At 48.9% G+C, this 14,341-nt stretch overlaps 1 protein-coding gene and 1 non-coding gene across 2 annotated transcripts; both read right to left on the bottom strand.

Annotated features, from left to right (window-relative positions):
• Window positions 1-5,973: 5,973 nt before the first annotated feature.
• LOC119324283 (ethylene-responsive transcription factor ERF109-like) lies at window positions 5,974-7,136 on the bottom strand. Its single transcript, XM_037598051.1, has one exon. It carries the CDS (start codon window positions 6,960-6,962, stop codon window positions 6,201-6,203), a length of 762 nt encoding a protein of 253 aa, XP_037453948.1. The 5' UTR covers window positions 6,963-7,136; the 3' UTR covers window positions 5,974-6,200.
• Window positions 7,137-10,357: 3,221 nt separating this feature from the next.
• TRNAN-GUU lies at window positions 10,358-10,429 on the bottom strand. The gene has a single exon. It is a non-coding gene; the product is annotated as a tRNA-Asn (tRNA).
• Window positions 10,430-14,341: the final 3,912 nt, after the last annotated feature.

Genomic DNA, 14,341 nt, shown 5'->3' with positions numbered 1-14,341 from the left:
CTTTGAGCTCATTATGATGATGCATTACCGAGTGGGCCCAGAGATACCTCTCCGTCATACGGAGTGACAAATCCCAGTCTCGATCCGTGTCAACCCAACAGACACTTTCAGAGATACCTGTAGTGCACCTTTATAGTCACCCAGTTACATTGTGACGTTTGGTACACCCAAAGCACTCCTACGGTATCCAGGAGTTACACGATCTCATGGTCTAAGGAAGAGATAGTTGACATTGAAAAAGCTCTAGCAAAACGAACTACACGATCTTGTGCTATGCTTAGGGTTGGGTCTTGTCCATCACATCATTCTCCTAATGATGTGATCCCGTTGTCAATGACATCTAATGTGCATAGTCAGGAAACCATGACTATCTGTTGACCAACGAGCTAGTCAACTAGAGGCTCACTAGGGACATGTTATGGTCTATGTATTCACACGTGTATTACGATTTCCGGATAATACAATTATAGCATGAATAAAAGACAATTATCATGAACAAGGAAATATAATAATAATGCTTTTATTATTGCCTCTAGGGCATATTTCCAACACGAAGGTGGCTGAAGACACGAGAAAAGGCGCGCCCGAGCAGGGCGCGACTCCTCTCCTCCACCAGCCTGTTGGCTCCGACCGACCGCGCCTCCAGCTGCGTCACTACGTCGGTGAAGAACTGAAGATTGCCAGCATAGTTGACTGCGTGGGGCTCGTCAACGGCCGCCTCTCAGATGTTACCCAAGGCTGTGTTGGCTCTCTCCCGGAGCGTGGTGAGCATGGGGTCGTGCTCGTGCTCCAGAATCCGCTGCTGGTGTATCTCGTCCTCGTTCTGCCGCGCAACGGCCTCAGCCTCGTCCACCCGTTGGCGGAGAAGAAGCGCCTCGGTGCGGGAGGTGGTCAGCTCCTCCTACGCCACGCCGAGGGCGGCCCGGGAAGCGTCGGCCCGCCGAGTCACTTCCTCCAGTTTGGCCCTCAGGGCGGCGGTCCTGCGTTCAGCCTCGACCTGGATCAACCCCAGCCTCTCCTTGAACTCGCGCTCAAGGTTCAAGCGGGCCGTCGCCACCCCGCGTTCAACCTCTTCCGGGACTCAGGCCTCGTGCGCAGCGACGTCATCCTCTGCCTGCGTCACCAAACGCTCTCTCGTCTCCAGACGTTCAAGATCACACGCGCGCTCGGCAGCTTCCAGCGTCAGTGCCTCCTCACGCCTCTGGAGCTCTGCCTGGTCGACCGAAGCCACCTTCATCGACGCAAGGGTCATCTCACGCAGCTCCACCTGCTGCTCCAGGGAATGGCACCGGGCCTGGAGTTCCCGCGCCCACTCATCCGCCGCCTCACGCCGCCGGTTAGCCTCTCGGGCCTCCGCAACGGCCCGGGAACGGGCCTCCCGAGAGGCCGCCAGCGACGCCTCGGCCTCCTCATTATCGAGGTCACACTGGTGGCGCGCAAGGACAACAGCCGCCTTCAGCTTGTGCCTCTCTTCAGCCAGGCGCAGGCCCTCAGCCTCAAGGTGCGCATCTTCATCAGCAAGCTCTTCACCAAGCCGGCTCACCGCGTCAGCCGCCCTCCGGAGAAACCCTTGGCGAAGAACGCGACGCCTCCGGGCGCGCTCGAGCACGTCTTCCGCGTCGTCATCCGCCCCAAGTAAGCGCGGGGGGCCACGAATCAGCACTCCCCCTCTGGGCAGGGGGCTGGCGCCCTCGCGATGGCCGGGCGCGCCTCGCCAGAAGCCCGGCCTGGAGCCAGCCCATCCCCAAATGAAGAGCACAGGGCCGATCGTAGCCAATCACCGTCCACAACCAGACGCGAAGCCCAAGGCAGGCTGGCTATGCCCCGAGAAGGCTCGCGAAGGAGGGTCGCAAAGCACGCAGAGCCGCGATGCACCACAGGATGGCTCACCTCTCCGACCGGCCTCACCGCAAGGGCTCTGCTTGAGCTCGGAGCGCTCGAAGATGATGGAGGGGGTGGAGCCTGGGGGGATGGCTCCTCGGCCATCTCCGTGAGCTCGGCATGAAGGGCCCTGCAGAGCAAGGATCAGCCAAAGCAATGGGAGGATCAGGAGCTAGGAAAGGGGAAGGCTTACTCATCAATGGTGAAATACTTCCTGCGCTTCAGCAGGCGGCAAGGGTAATCGTCACCCAAGGCCTCCCTTCTCTTCCGGAGAGCCTCGAAGTCCACGCAGAAGCGGCCCAGGAGTTGAGCGCAGGGGTCAGCCTGCGACGAGGAAGAAGCGTCAAGGTGCCCAGCGTCAGGGGTGTTGTCCTGATGCACGCCGCCGGTCGCCTCACCAAGAAGGGTAGCTGGGGCCCCAGGGGCCTCAACCACGGGCGCTGCGGGCAGCGGCTCAACGCCTTCAGCCGCAGCAGTATGGGCCTCAGGAGCTGCCCCCCCAGGAGTGCCGCCTGGCATCGTCACCCCGGCGGGGGGCCCCTCAGCCTCCAGCGGCCCATGCCTCCCTGCTCCGCCACTCGAGGAAGTACCGCCGTGCGCGACTAGAAGGGCAGTCACCACCACTGGGTTCTCGCGACGCCCCGTGAGGCCAGCGGGGCGCAGCCCCCATTCATCAAAACCGGGCATCTGATTCACAAAGTCGCCCCTGTTCGAGCAAAGGTACAACAAAGCCCCCCCTTGCCGGACGCTGCCGGGGGAAGGGTCCCCCTCAAGACCAAGAGCACCTTCCTCAGCGCTTCGGGCGTCAGGTCCTCCTCCTGGAGCCTCATGCTATCTTCACGCCCGCTGAAGGCCCACATCCGGCGGGAGTGGCGCTGGAGAGGAGCAATGCGGCGTAGCAGGAACTCCTTCACCACCCTGGGCGACGTCACGCCGAGCGCCCTCAAGAACGCGAAGCGACGCCAGACGAAGATGAGCCGGGGGCTCGTGAGCGTCTCCTGCCCCCAGCCTGAATTGGGGACAGCAGATGACGTTGACTCCGAAAGCAGGGGGCTGGGCACCCCTACATCCACGTACAGCCACCGCTCGCGGAACCCAGGCGCGGGCAAGGGAAGGCTGAAGTCAATCCCTGAGGCCGCTGTTTCTGGTGCGGCAACGAAGCTCATGCACCCCGAGCATTGGGTGGGGTCAACGAGGCGCAGAGAGAAGAAGTGACGCAGCAAGGCAACCGAAGGGGGGATGCCCATCATTGCCTCACAGACAAAGGCGAAGACGTCAAGAAGAGTAATGGATTCAGGACCCAAATGCATCATATGGATCTGGTAATGGGAAAGCACAATGTTGAAGAAATCGAAAAAGGGGGAACCAATCCGCCCACAGGGCGTCGACAAAGTACCGGACCTCGGTGACTACTCTGTCGATGGAGAAGTGGGACGTGGGCCAGGCCGTCGTCCTCCCGCACTCATTGAAGATAGTGGCCAGAGCAGAGCTGAGCTTGCCCAAGCCTTCTCGGTTGAGTATGATCGACCGATCGACGGCGGGAGCCGCCGACGAAGGCGAGCAGGGCGGAGGCACTGGTTTCTTCCCTTTTCCCTTCTTCGTCGGAGCCATGGCAACGGGAAGAGGGAGGATTCGAAATTGGATTGGAAGCAGAGACTGGAGCTCGAGAGGAGGAAGAGCAGGGGACGGTCGAGCAGCGAAAAGAGGAACGACTGTGTACAACTACGGGTCCGCCTAGCTGGGCGCAAAATAAGGAGGCGTGGGGGAACAGGGCCGCCCACGTCCAATCGACTGCCATGCGGCGCCCGAGGCCGTAGGCTGTTAGGGCCCGCGGCGCTTCGCACTTACCCCTTCGCTTCTCTGCTCAGCCAAGTCCGGGCGCGCCTTGGGCCCGGGGGCTACTGTCGGCGTTCTGGGAACGGGGGTCCCCAGACTTGCCTGCCTGCGGCCTGCGGCATGGCTTAAGGGGTGGCCCAGCACGACCCATCTTCATCAGCACGAGCTCAAGACCCTCGCGAGGGGCTAAGCCTCGCGGGGTGGACGACAGGGAGCTTCCTCAGGCACGGCCTCGTCAAGCTGGCTCGCGAGGAGGCGGAGAAATCAAGGCGGGGTACCTCACGAGGTGTCCATGACGCAAGCTATGACAACCAAGGGCGCCAGGCGGGCGCCAGCCCGCGCAGTGTCCTCCTTTCCTCTTTGGTGCAAAGGGAGCAAGCGCAGGCGAGAGCATCAAGCAAAGGTATCCGTTTCGGTGCAACAAGACCAAGACCGTCGCAATGGCAGGAAGGAAGTCATTGTGGAGCCCAAGCCGGCGTCACCACCAAAGCCTTTGACAGGCGAGGACCAACTTTAGTCAGGATAAGTGTACTGGATGTTCCCCTTCAAAATGGCCAATTGTTGGCGCCCTTCCCGCTCAATATTTAGGAAGAGGCCCAAAGCCTTTGCCTATAAATAGGATTAGCCACCCACAAGGTAGGAGGGAGGATCATCAGAAAACCAGCAGGAAGAGCGACTGAACTCCCCTAGCAGTTCATCACACCAGCCAAGAACAGACCCTCGTGAGGCTGTTCTTCCTTGTATTGTTCATCATCAGCCCAAGAGGTAATCCACCACACCACAAACTAGAGTAGGGTATTACACCACAATGGTGGCCCGAACTAGTATAAACCCTGTGTCTCTTGTGTTGTTCCTTTCATAGCTTAGATCCTAGCAAGGCGGCAAGGTGTAGGTAGGTAGAGGGCGAGATCTCCGCACGCACCCCAGTGTTCGAACCTAGAGGGTCTGCCGGAACCCGAAATCCGACATTCATTTCTTGCATGATATTTTTCGAGCCACTACACTGATCTGTATGTGGTCGCTACTCACTCCGACGGATACCAGGGAGCGTATGATTACTGGGTCTATCTGGTGGGAGACGGTTGCACGGGCTATCTTCAACCGGTTTGGATGACGGTCATGTAATAGGATAGGCGTTTAATTTTCTATCTACTTTTATTCCGCCGGTCGTGGCTATACTGTTTCATCTTCTTATTGCTCTTTGTGAGCCTTTATATCTTTTTGGGACCCGGAGACTTTGTTGAGCTTTTTTGCTTTCAATAAGATGGTTGTATGCATCGTTTTGATGCAGAGACCGAGGATAACATCATTTTCGAAAAAAAATATGTTAATATTTTTTATATAAATATGATCAGACTTTATGAAAATTGACTTCAGACAATTTTTATATGCAGATTAAAAAGGACCGTGGGGAGTACTTCATTCTACTCTACAGATTCAGAGATGGGTTGGCCTGGCCAAGAGAGGCCCCTGGATTTCTTCTCTCGAGAAGGAAAGGAATGGAACCCGTGTTGCTTATTTTAATCGCCATGCTAATTCATCGAGGAGAATCTCCCGATAATCTAAGATCAGTCATACATCCGGCTGCCCACGCTGCCTGACCGTGACGTGATGCTGAAGGATGAAGTCGGCTTCGCGGGCAGCAGGATGGGGTTTCCGCGTAGCGCGTACCGTCGGGGTACGTACGTGTACTCATTAGCTGTACAGATAAAATAATAATAATGCACAGGTCCCTTTCTCTAGCCTCTACATCAAGTAACATCAATATTCAGCGCTGTCCGGTTGCGAGGTTTTGGACGGTGAGTGCGCGTTTTTGGCATTTGTTTACAGGGGAGGGAATCAGGATGACAGGCCGGCGTTGCCTGTCCTCTGCTTCTGCTTCTGGGATCCAGATCGAGTATACTACTCCTACTTTCCGTTGGATTTGCACCAGGGCCATGCAGATACCATGTTCTTTCCTTTGCCTCCAAAGCAAGCCCAAGTACATGTTCTTTTCTTTTGTTATACATATTTTCCATCGATCGATTCGGTCGAAAGTATATGTGGTCAAAAGCGGAGCTGGCAACTGTTTCAACCGTGGGAAACGACGGTGGATTAATTAAGACGTGACAAACGCTCGTTTCTACGCCACGGAATGCATGGCGATCCCATCTTTATCCGCTCGGGGGTTGTGATCGTGAACAGGAACAGCACGCGAGCGATTCGCTGAACGGTCAGAAAGGCGGTGCGAAATATCTCATGGAAACGAGCGATGAGTAACGAGGATAAGGACTGCAGTACTGCACCCAGAATTTAGCAAGTACAAAACGATATCTGCACATTGTGAAACAGTCTGTGTGTGAAAGATTAAGAATCTTGTGAGCATTGTGCACATTTTGCACGGGACTGTCGGATGTATATCGTTTATTGAACTCATTTCGTACTAGGATTTATTATGTAGTCGCAATGGAGCATGAGGAGAACGAGGTAATGAGCGGTGGTGATCATGGCTTGGGGTTGGACCAGAAGTTGCCGTCGTCCATCATCATGATCTCGTGCAGCCCGTCCCAGATCTCCTGCTCCCGCGCCACCGGCCTCCCCTGCTCCGGCAGCCGCGGAACGTGCACCGGCGACGACGCATTTGACCCGCACTTCTCGCGAGGGCTCTCTGGCCTTTGCTGCCGCTGGGGATGGGGCTGCGTAGCCGCCCGGGAGGAAGCAGTAGCAGACGCGGACGCGGAGGCCGACGACGACGACGCCGGGAAGTTGAGCTTGGCGCGGTGGCCGCGGAACTCGAGCGCGGCGACGTCGTAGGCGCGGGCGGCCTCCGCGGCGGTGTCGAAGGTGCCGAGCCACTTGCGCACGGCGCGGTGCGGGTCGCGGATCTCCGCCGCCCACTTGCCCCACGGCCGCTGCCGCACGCCCCTGAACTTGCTCCCGCCGCCTCCAGCCCGCCGCTTGCCCACGCCGCCGTTCTTCACGAAGCTCGCGGCCGAGCACTCCTCCCCCTCGCTGCTCGACCCGGTCGTCGCCGCGGCCGCAGCGACAAACTCGCAGCCGAGGCACCCGTCCACGCCGCACCTGGCGCACGCAGCAGCCGCAGTCGCCGGAGCGGGAGCAAAGGGCGGCGTCGACGGCGCCAGCTGGTGCGGGGCGGGGGCCGCTGTGTCCCCGGACACGACGGAGATGAGGGCGCGGAGGAAGAGGGAGTTCTCCTGCTCGGAGTTCGGGAGCTGGAAGCCGCCGCGCTCCAGCCTCGGCACCATGGCGACGTAGAGTCCTAGGTGAGGTCGGTGTCGCAAGAAAGTTTTTGGGCTGCGCGCGTTCGTGTGCTAAGGTAGTCGGCTTGCGTTATCGTGATCCCACTGATGTTTCAGGTAGTTTGGGCCCGTGGCTGCCATTTATAGTAGGACGAGTATTTTGGACGCACGTTCTTGTCGTGGGAAGGGAGGTGGAAACGGGGAGAGCCAGTGCTGGAGCAGATGAGCGCTGCCGACGTGCGACGGCTGGTTACGGCGATATTCGAGCTGTTCTCACACGTTATACGTTGTCAAATTCGCCTTACTTGGGCAAAATCTATTTGGTACTCCTCAAAATAAGTGTCTCAATTTTGTATTAATTTCAGTACAAAATTGTATTAAGCTTGAGATACTTAGTTTTGGGACGGAAAGAGTAGTACTCTATACGTGATATTTATATGTACCGAGGTGTTATTTATTCAGTGAAATCATCTTTTGTGGCATACTCTATCATTTCTTCAGTAGAATCAAATTGGCCTTACTTGGACAAAATCTACTCCTATTTCGTAGTACTCTATACGTGTCCCAGATATTTGTATGTACCGAGGTGTAATTTATTCAGTGGACTCATCTTTTGTGGCACGCTCTGTCATTTATTCAGTAGAATCAAATTCGCCTTACTTGGACAAAATCTATTTCATAATATGTGGTGATTTTGAGATTTATTGGAATATTTGGATAATCAACCCTTTTAAGAATATGAATCCTACATTATTTGGATATTCAAGCTGTTCTCACACGTTATACGTTGCCAAATTCGTCTTACTTAGACAAAATCTATTTCGTATTCCTCAAAATAAGTGTCTCAATTTTGCATCAACTTCAGTACAAAATTGTACTAAGCTTGAGATACTTATTTTTGGGACGGAAAGAGTAGTACTCTATACGTGATATTTGTATGTACCAAGGTGTCATTTATTCAGTGGAATCGTCTTTTGTGGCATACTCTATCATTTATTCAGTAGAATCAAATTTGCCTTAGACAAAATCTATCTCATAATATGTGGCGATTTCGAGCTTTCTGAGAGTATATTTGGATAATCAATCCTTTTAAGAGTATGAAGTCTACATTATTACTTGATATTTTATTTGAAGTGTCATTTATTCGGTAGATTCATCCTTTGATATGGTGTTCTAGTAAGCAGCGCATGTGTTAAGCATATTGAGCCCAAATATAAGTTCTTCACATGGCTTGTCCTCCATGTTAGAATCAAGTACAAATTTTAGTTTGAACTGATTTACCAAACGACGAAATCAATTGCAAATGATTTTGTACCCTAAAATTTTCATACTTGGTGTTTATTTTCATAAGTTTACCTTTTTCAACAAAATAAAAAATGTAGGAGAATTTCACTTCTCTCGACCTTAGCACTAACAATATTATTGTTAGCAAGATGTTGACATTTTTATTTTGTACTCCAAAACTGTTTAGGTCATCAACTACGTCATTGAATATCACGTGTAGGTAAGACAGCTGCATACTTCTTTGTGTGCAATCCATATTTTTTTAAATCAGTTCAAACTCCTTAGAAAACCCAATTCAAACTATTTCGTGTTGTCCATGTTTGCGTTGATCATTTTTAGTGCATTAAATTATCGATCTATTCGAGTGCATCATGAATGGCATGACTCCATAACCCTAGACGGTTAGGGTAAACTCTCCCGTCCAAACTTCACCAGCGATCCAATGGATTCACCTCCCCTCTGCATGTAGCTCCGGCGGCCACTGGCGCGGAGGGGAATCCCGGTGCCTACTCTCTCGTTAATAGTTTAGGTTAGGTTTTTTTAGTCCTCGTAGGTGCGGCGCTCGACGTTTCTTCTTCGCGTTTGTCTTCTGGGTTTCGATCCTCCTCGAGTTCGTCTGTTTGGACGTAACCGACGAAACTCCGATGTAGATTCCTGCTGTAAAGGGGATTAGCCCGGTTCAGAAAAAAAGATTCCTGCTGTCTCCTTCGGGCGAAAAGGTTAGGGTTTCTCGTCATGTGGCGAGATTTGATGTCAGGTGTTTCAGATCTATGAAATGGTTCGACGACGACGACGACTGCGGCTTCAGGACGTTGGTCCTTAGGGGCACTTGCACAAAGACTCCGCAATTGTCATCGACAAGGTCAAGCCGACTCCGATAGGGGAGCAACGATAGTGACACGTCAGCGGCTCGTTCGGGTGGCAGTAGTGGTTGTTCAGTGGTCTCGGAATCTTGATGTAAACTTTTATTATGGCCCAGTTCTTTTGCCAGAATCTGGGTTAAACAGGATTCTGGGAGAAGCTGGGAGAAACTAGGTTAGACAGGATTGTAAAACAAATGGTGCTCAAAGATTCTGGGAGAAGCTGGGTAGGGGTCGGATTCTGGGAGAATCCCCAGATTCTGGCAAAAGAACTGGGCCTATGTTTGGGATGCTTTGTAGAACTTTTACAATAGAACTGATTTTTTTTTTAAAAGTATTATCGATCTGTTAAAAGACACTCGAAACCTATTCCTATCTCATGCTGCAGTGATATGATTACTTTTTCGATTCAGAAAAGAAGTCATTGCGTGACGGCGCAAATAAGAAAATAGAGAAGCGGTGGCTAAAACAGATTTGACGAAGCTGTGCTACGGTGCTAACCTCGCACCGTCTATCGGACAGAACGCTGACAACGGACTCGATCCAGGACTTTGACCGGTTGCGGAAGAAGAAGTGTGATGAGAATAGTCAGCGCTCCCACCGTCAGGGGGTGTGAAAGCGAGAGCTCACAGTCACAGGATAAGGCCGACCTGGGGAGTTGCTGTTGTTTAACACGGGCGGCTCAGGTCGACGCCGGCCCACCTACCGTGCATGCGCGACGGATGATCTCTTCAGAGGAGACGTGCTTTTCGCGTCCCCGCCGTCGTGGATGTCGGCGTATCGCGAGACGTTCAAAACCAGTTTATTTTTTCTTTTCCTTTTTTATTTGGAGCGGGCGTTGCTTTCAGGCTGGCTCGTGTTCGACCGTTTCTTTTTTAACTGGGGACTGGAGAGTGGGGACGCAAGGGGACGAACTGCCTGCGTCATCCCCTTCCTTCCGGTCATGAAAACCAAGTCTTTGATTTACACCAAGCGATCCCCTATTATACTACCTCCGTAAGAGAATCTACAGCCGGACTTGGCAAATCCGGCCTCGACAAATCCAGCCTCCCGTACGTCCGCGGGCGCGTCCACGGATAGCACCCGCCGACCCCTTATATGTTGCGTCCCACATCAATGAACCTCAAATTTTGATTATCAAATCCATACATGATCATACGATACAAATTGTCCGAGTTGAACAGCTGAAAACAAATCAAAGTAAATCATAGTTCAATAAACTACACTAAAATTCTTACATTAAAGAATGAATAAAATCTCCCCAAGTAGGATTCGAACCTACGACCAGTCAGTTAACAGCCGACCGCTCTACCACTGAGCTACTGAGGAACAAGGGGGGATTCGACCTCCTAGAGTTCAACTCCCGCTCTCAACCCATGAACAATATGAGTCCGAAGCTTCTTTCGTAACTCCCATAATCTCTTCGTAGTGGCTCCGTTCCATGCCTCATTTCATAGGGAAGCCCAAAGTGGCTCTATTTCATTCTATTTCACTTCCTAGCACTTCCTATCATTTAATATCCATCCCTTTGGTCTTATTGACATAAGAGATGTCATTTATAGTCTATCTCTTTCTATATATGGAAAGTCAAGAAATTCTCATCGAAACATCGAGAAATTGTGCATATAGAAAACTCTAAAGAAAGAAAAAAAGGAGACCCATGCCATGATTTTCAAATCTTTTCTATTTAGTAGTCTAAGTTTCTCGATGAGGATAATTAATTTGGTCGTTGTGGTCGGACTCTATTATGGATTTCTGACTACATTCTCCATAGGTCCCTCTTAGATCTTCTTTCTCCAATCTTGGATTAGGGAAGAAGGAGATATTCGCGACTACTGGCGATTTCATTATGGGGCAGCTCATGATCTTCATATCGATCTATTATCCACCTCTGTATCTATTCTTTCTTAGCTAAACAGGTGGAAGATCTATCCAATTTTGTTATATTATATCATGGACTCGAAAAACGGATCTGAATTTGACTGAAATGCACGATCTTCATAGGTATCACTTTTCACGATACCTAAAAGGTGGAATAGCGATTTTCGAACCATTTCCTATAAGAGAATGGTTTCCATTACTTTGAGAAATGGATTCTTATATCAAACTATAGCTATTGCATTAAAGAAGAAAAGAAACTAATAGAAGTCGAAGACGCGGAATGATAGTGAATAGAGAGAAAGATTCTTCTGATTTTCTTGTTTCTATCTACTAGACGCCGTAGAGAATTGAGAATTTTCATGTCTTTCAATTCTCGTACTCGTAATTGGAAAGTTTTGGAAGGAGACCCATCATTTTGCAATGAAAACAACATATAAAACTCGGGACAATTTCGAAATCAGGCCAAGCGTCTTAATACATATGCAAAAAAATTCATTATTGGCCCACCATTGATTAGAAGATTTAGCTTGTATGAATCGCTATTGGTTTGATACGAATAATGACAATCGTTTCAGTATGTTAAGGATACAAATGTATCCACAATTCATTTAGAGTTACTTAATAGTCTATTTCTTATACCATATCTCTATCCCGTGAAATTCTCGAGCCAAAAGATGGATGCATATGCTGTGTTTCATTTTGCTAAATGATATCAATTAAATGGTGTATCAATTCCGTAAATTGCATATAGCAATAAATAAATCAACAAAATTCTTTCTAATATTTTAGATAGAAGAAATGTTTCTTCTATCTAAAATATTAGAAAGAATGTACCCTTCTATCCAAATCCAATTTGCATCGATAAAATAAATCTAAATTCCAGTAGTAGATGATTAATTGCAAATTTGTGTGTGTACGAGATTAGAATAACTTCAAAATAACTGACATAATTTTGTATTTTTCCTGATCAGAAAAATACATAAAAAAGAAAGGAGGTAGAATTTTTTTTGGATTTATGGTTAAAGAAGAAAAAGAAGAAAACAGGGGTTCTGTTGAATTTCAAGTATTCAGTTTCACCAATAAGATACGGAGACTTGCTTCACATTTGGAATTACACAAAAAAGATTTTTCATCGGAAAGAGGTCTACGAAGACTTTTGGGAAAACGTCGACGTTTGCTGGCTTATTTGGCAAAGAAAAATAGAGTACGTTATAAGAAATTAATCGGTCAGTTGAATATTCGGGAGCAGTAATTTAATCGTTCAAATTTTTTTCTTGTTTTATTATTTTTTAGTAGTCTTATAGTAGTCTTAGATTTTTCATTTTGATGAGCCTCGCTTTGAGGAATTCATGGAATAATCCATTTTCATGGAATAATGAATTAATGAAGAAAGAATATGAGTCTACCGCTTACAAGAAAAGATCTCATGATAGTCAATATGGGCCCTCAACACCCATCAATGCATGGTGTTCTTCGACTGATCGTTACTCTCAATGGTGAGGATGTTATTGAATGTGAACCCATATTAGGCTATTTACACAGAGGAATGGAAAAAATCGCGGAAAACCGAACTATTATACAATACTTACCTTATGTAACAAGGTAGGATTATTTAGCTACTATGTTTACAGAAGCAATAATAGTAAATGCACCAGAATTCTTGGAGAATATTCAAATACCACAAAGAGCCAACTATATTAGGGTAATTATGTTAGAATTAAGCCGGATAGCTTCTCACTTGCTATGGCTTGGACCTTTTATGGCGGATCTCGGCGCACAGACTCCTTTTTTCTATATTTTTAGAGAGAGAGAGAGAATTAATATATGATCTATTTGAAGCTGCTACAGGTATGCGAATGATGCACAATTACTTTCGCATCGGAGGAGTAGCCGCCGATCTACCTTATGGATGGATCGAGAAATGTTTAGATTTCTGTGATTATTTTTTACGCGGAGTTGTTGAATATCAACAACTTATTACACAGAATCCAATTTTTTTAGAGCGAGTTGAAGGAGTAGGTTTTATTAGCTGAGAAGAAGCAGTAAATTGGGGCTTATCGGGACCGATGTTACGAGCTTCTGGAATACAATGGAATCTTCGTAAAGTAGATCCTTATGAGTCTTACAACCAATTTGATTGGAAAGTCCAATGGCAAAAAGAAGGGGATTCGTTAGCTCGCTATTTAGTACGAGTTGGTGAAATGAGGGAATCCATCAAAATAATTCAACAAGCTGTAGAAAAAATTCCTGGAGGACCTTATGAGAATTTAGAAGTCCGACGCTTTAAGAAAGAAAAGAATTCTGAATGGAATGATTTTGAGTATAAATTTCTTGGTAAAAAACCTTCGCCCAATTTTGAATTGTCAAGACAAGAGCTTTATGTAAGAGTAGAAGCCCCAAAAGGTGAATTAGGGATTTATCTAGTAGGAGATGATAGCCTTTTCCCCTAGAGATGGAAAATCCGTCCACCCGGGTTTATTAATTTGCAAATTCTTCCTCAGCTAGTTAAAAAAATGAAATTGGCTGATATCATGACGATATTAGGTAGTATAGATATCATTATGGGGGAAGTTGATCGTTGAAATGATAATAGATAGGGTAGAGGTAGAAACTATCAATTCTTTTTGGAAATTGGAATTATTAAAAGAAGTCTATGGACTGATATAGATTCTACCCATTTTGACCCTTCTTTTGGGAATAACAATAGAGGTACTCGTAATTGTGTGGTCAGAAAGAGAAATATCTGCGTCGATACAACAACGTATTGGTCCTGAATATGCTGGCCCAGGGGACAATGCCAAAATAAAATCAATGTTCGAGCAGGACGTATGGCTTCGTATCACTGGCCGAGTGCCTGCTCCGAGCAGAATGCGCCCTGCTCCACCTGCACCCGGGCTGCCTCCTTCGCCCGCATCCGGGCCGCATGATCCGCTGACGCTGCCGCAACCGTCCTCGTTGCCTCCTACTTCCTATGGTCGTTGATCTCCTTCTTCTTGTCCGCAAGCCAATTCTTTGCATGCTCATCCAAGAGGGTTTCGTCTGCCTACATGATCTTCACATCCTCCATGTCTCATGCGAGTTGCAACTTCTCCTTCTCAAGCTCAATCTCGCCAAATATCTTGGCCTTCTCGAGTTCCCATTTGATCGTCGTCTCTTACTTCTCCAACTCAATCTTTCCCCTCTCAATTTTGAGCCTCTTCTCCACCCTCTTCCGGCCCCACTCCATCTCTCCTTTTGTATGTCCAACATGAGTCCCTCCTCTTTCTTGTTCCCCCTTACCGAAAAATGCCCGTCCATGTGGATGATATTTTTGTAGTTGCGGCGCCACGGGAGGCCCGTGCCTTCTCCCACTTGTTTCCC

Source organism: Triticum dicoccoides, chromosome 6B (assembly GCF_002162155.2).
Source record: "Triticum dicoccoides isolate Atlit2015 ecotype Zavitan chromosome 6B, WEW_v2.0, whole genome shotgun sequence".
Taxonomy (NCBI): domain Eukaryota; kingdom Viridiplantae; phylum Streptophyta; class Magnoliopsida; order Poales; family Poaceae; genus Triticum; species Triticum dicoccoides.
This window is presented reverse-complemented; position numbering and strand designations above follow the sequence as displayed.

Bases quoted from the DNA above. Each gene is read 5' to 3' on its own strand.
- LOC119324283 (XM_037598051.1), bottom strand. From the start codon at position 6,962: ATGGTGCCGAGGCTGGAGCGCGGCGGCTTCCAGCTCCCGAACTCCGAG.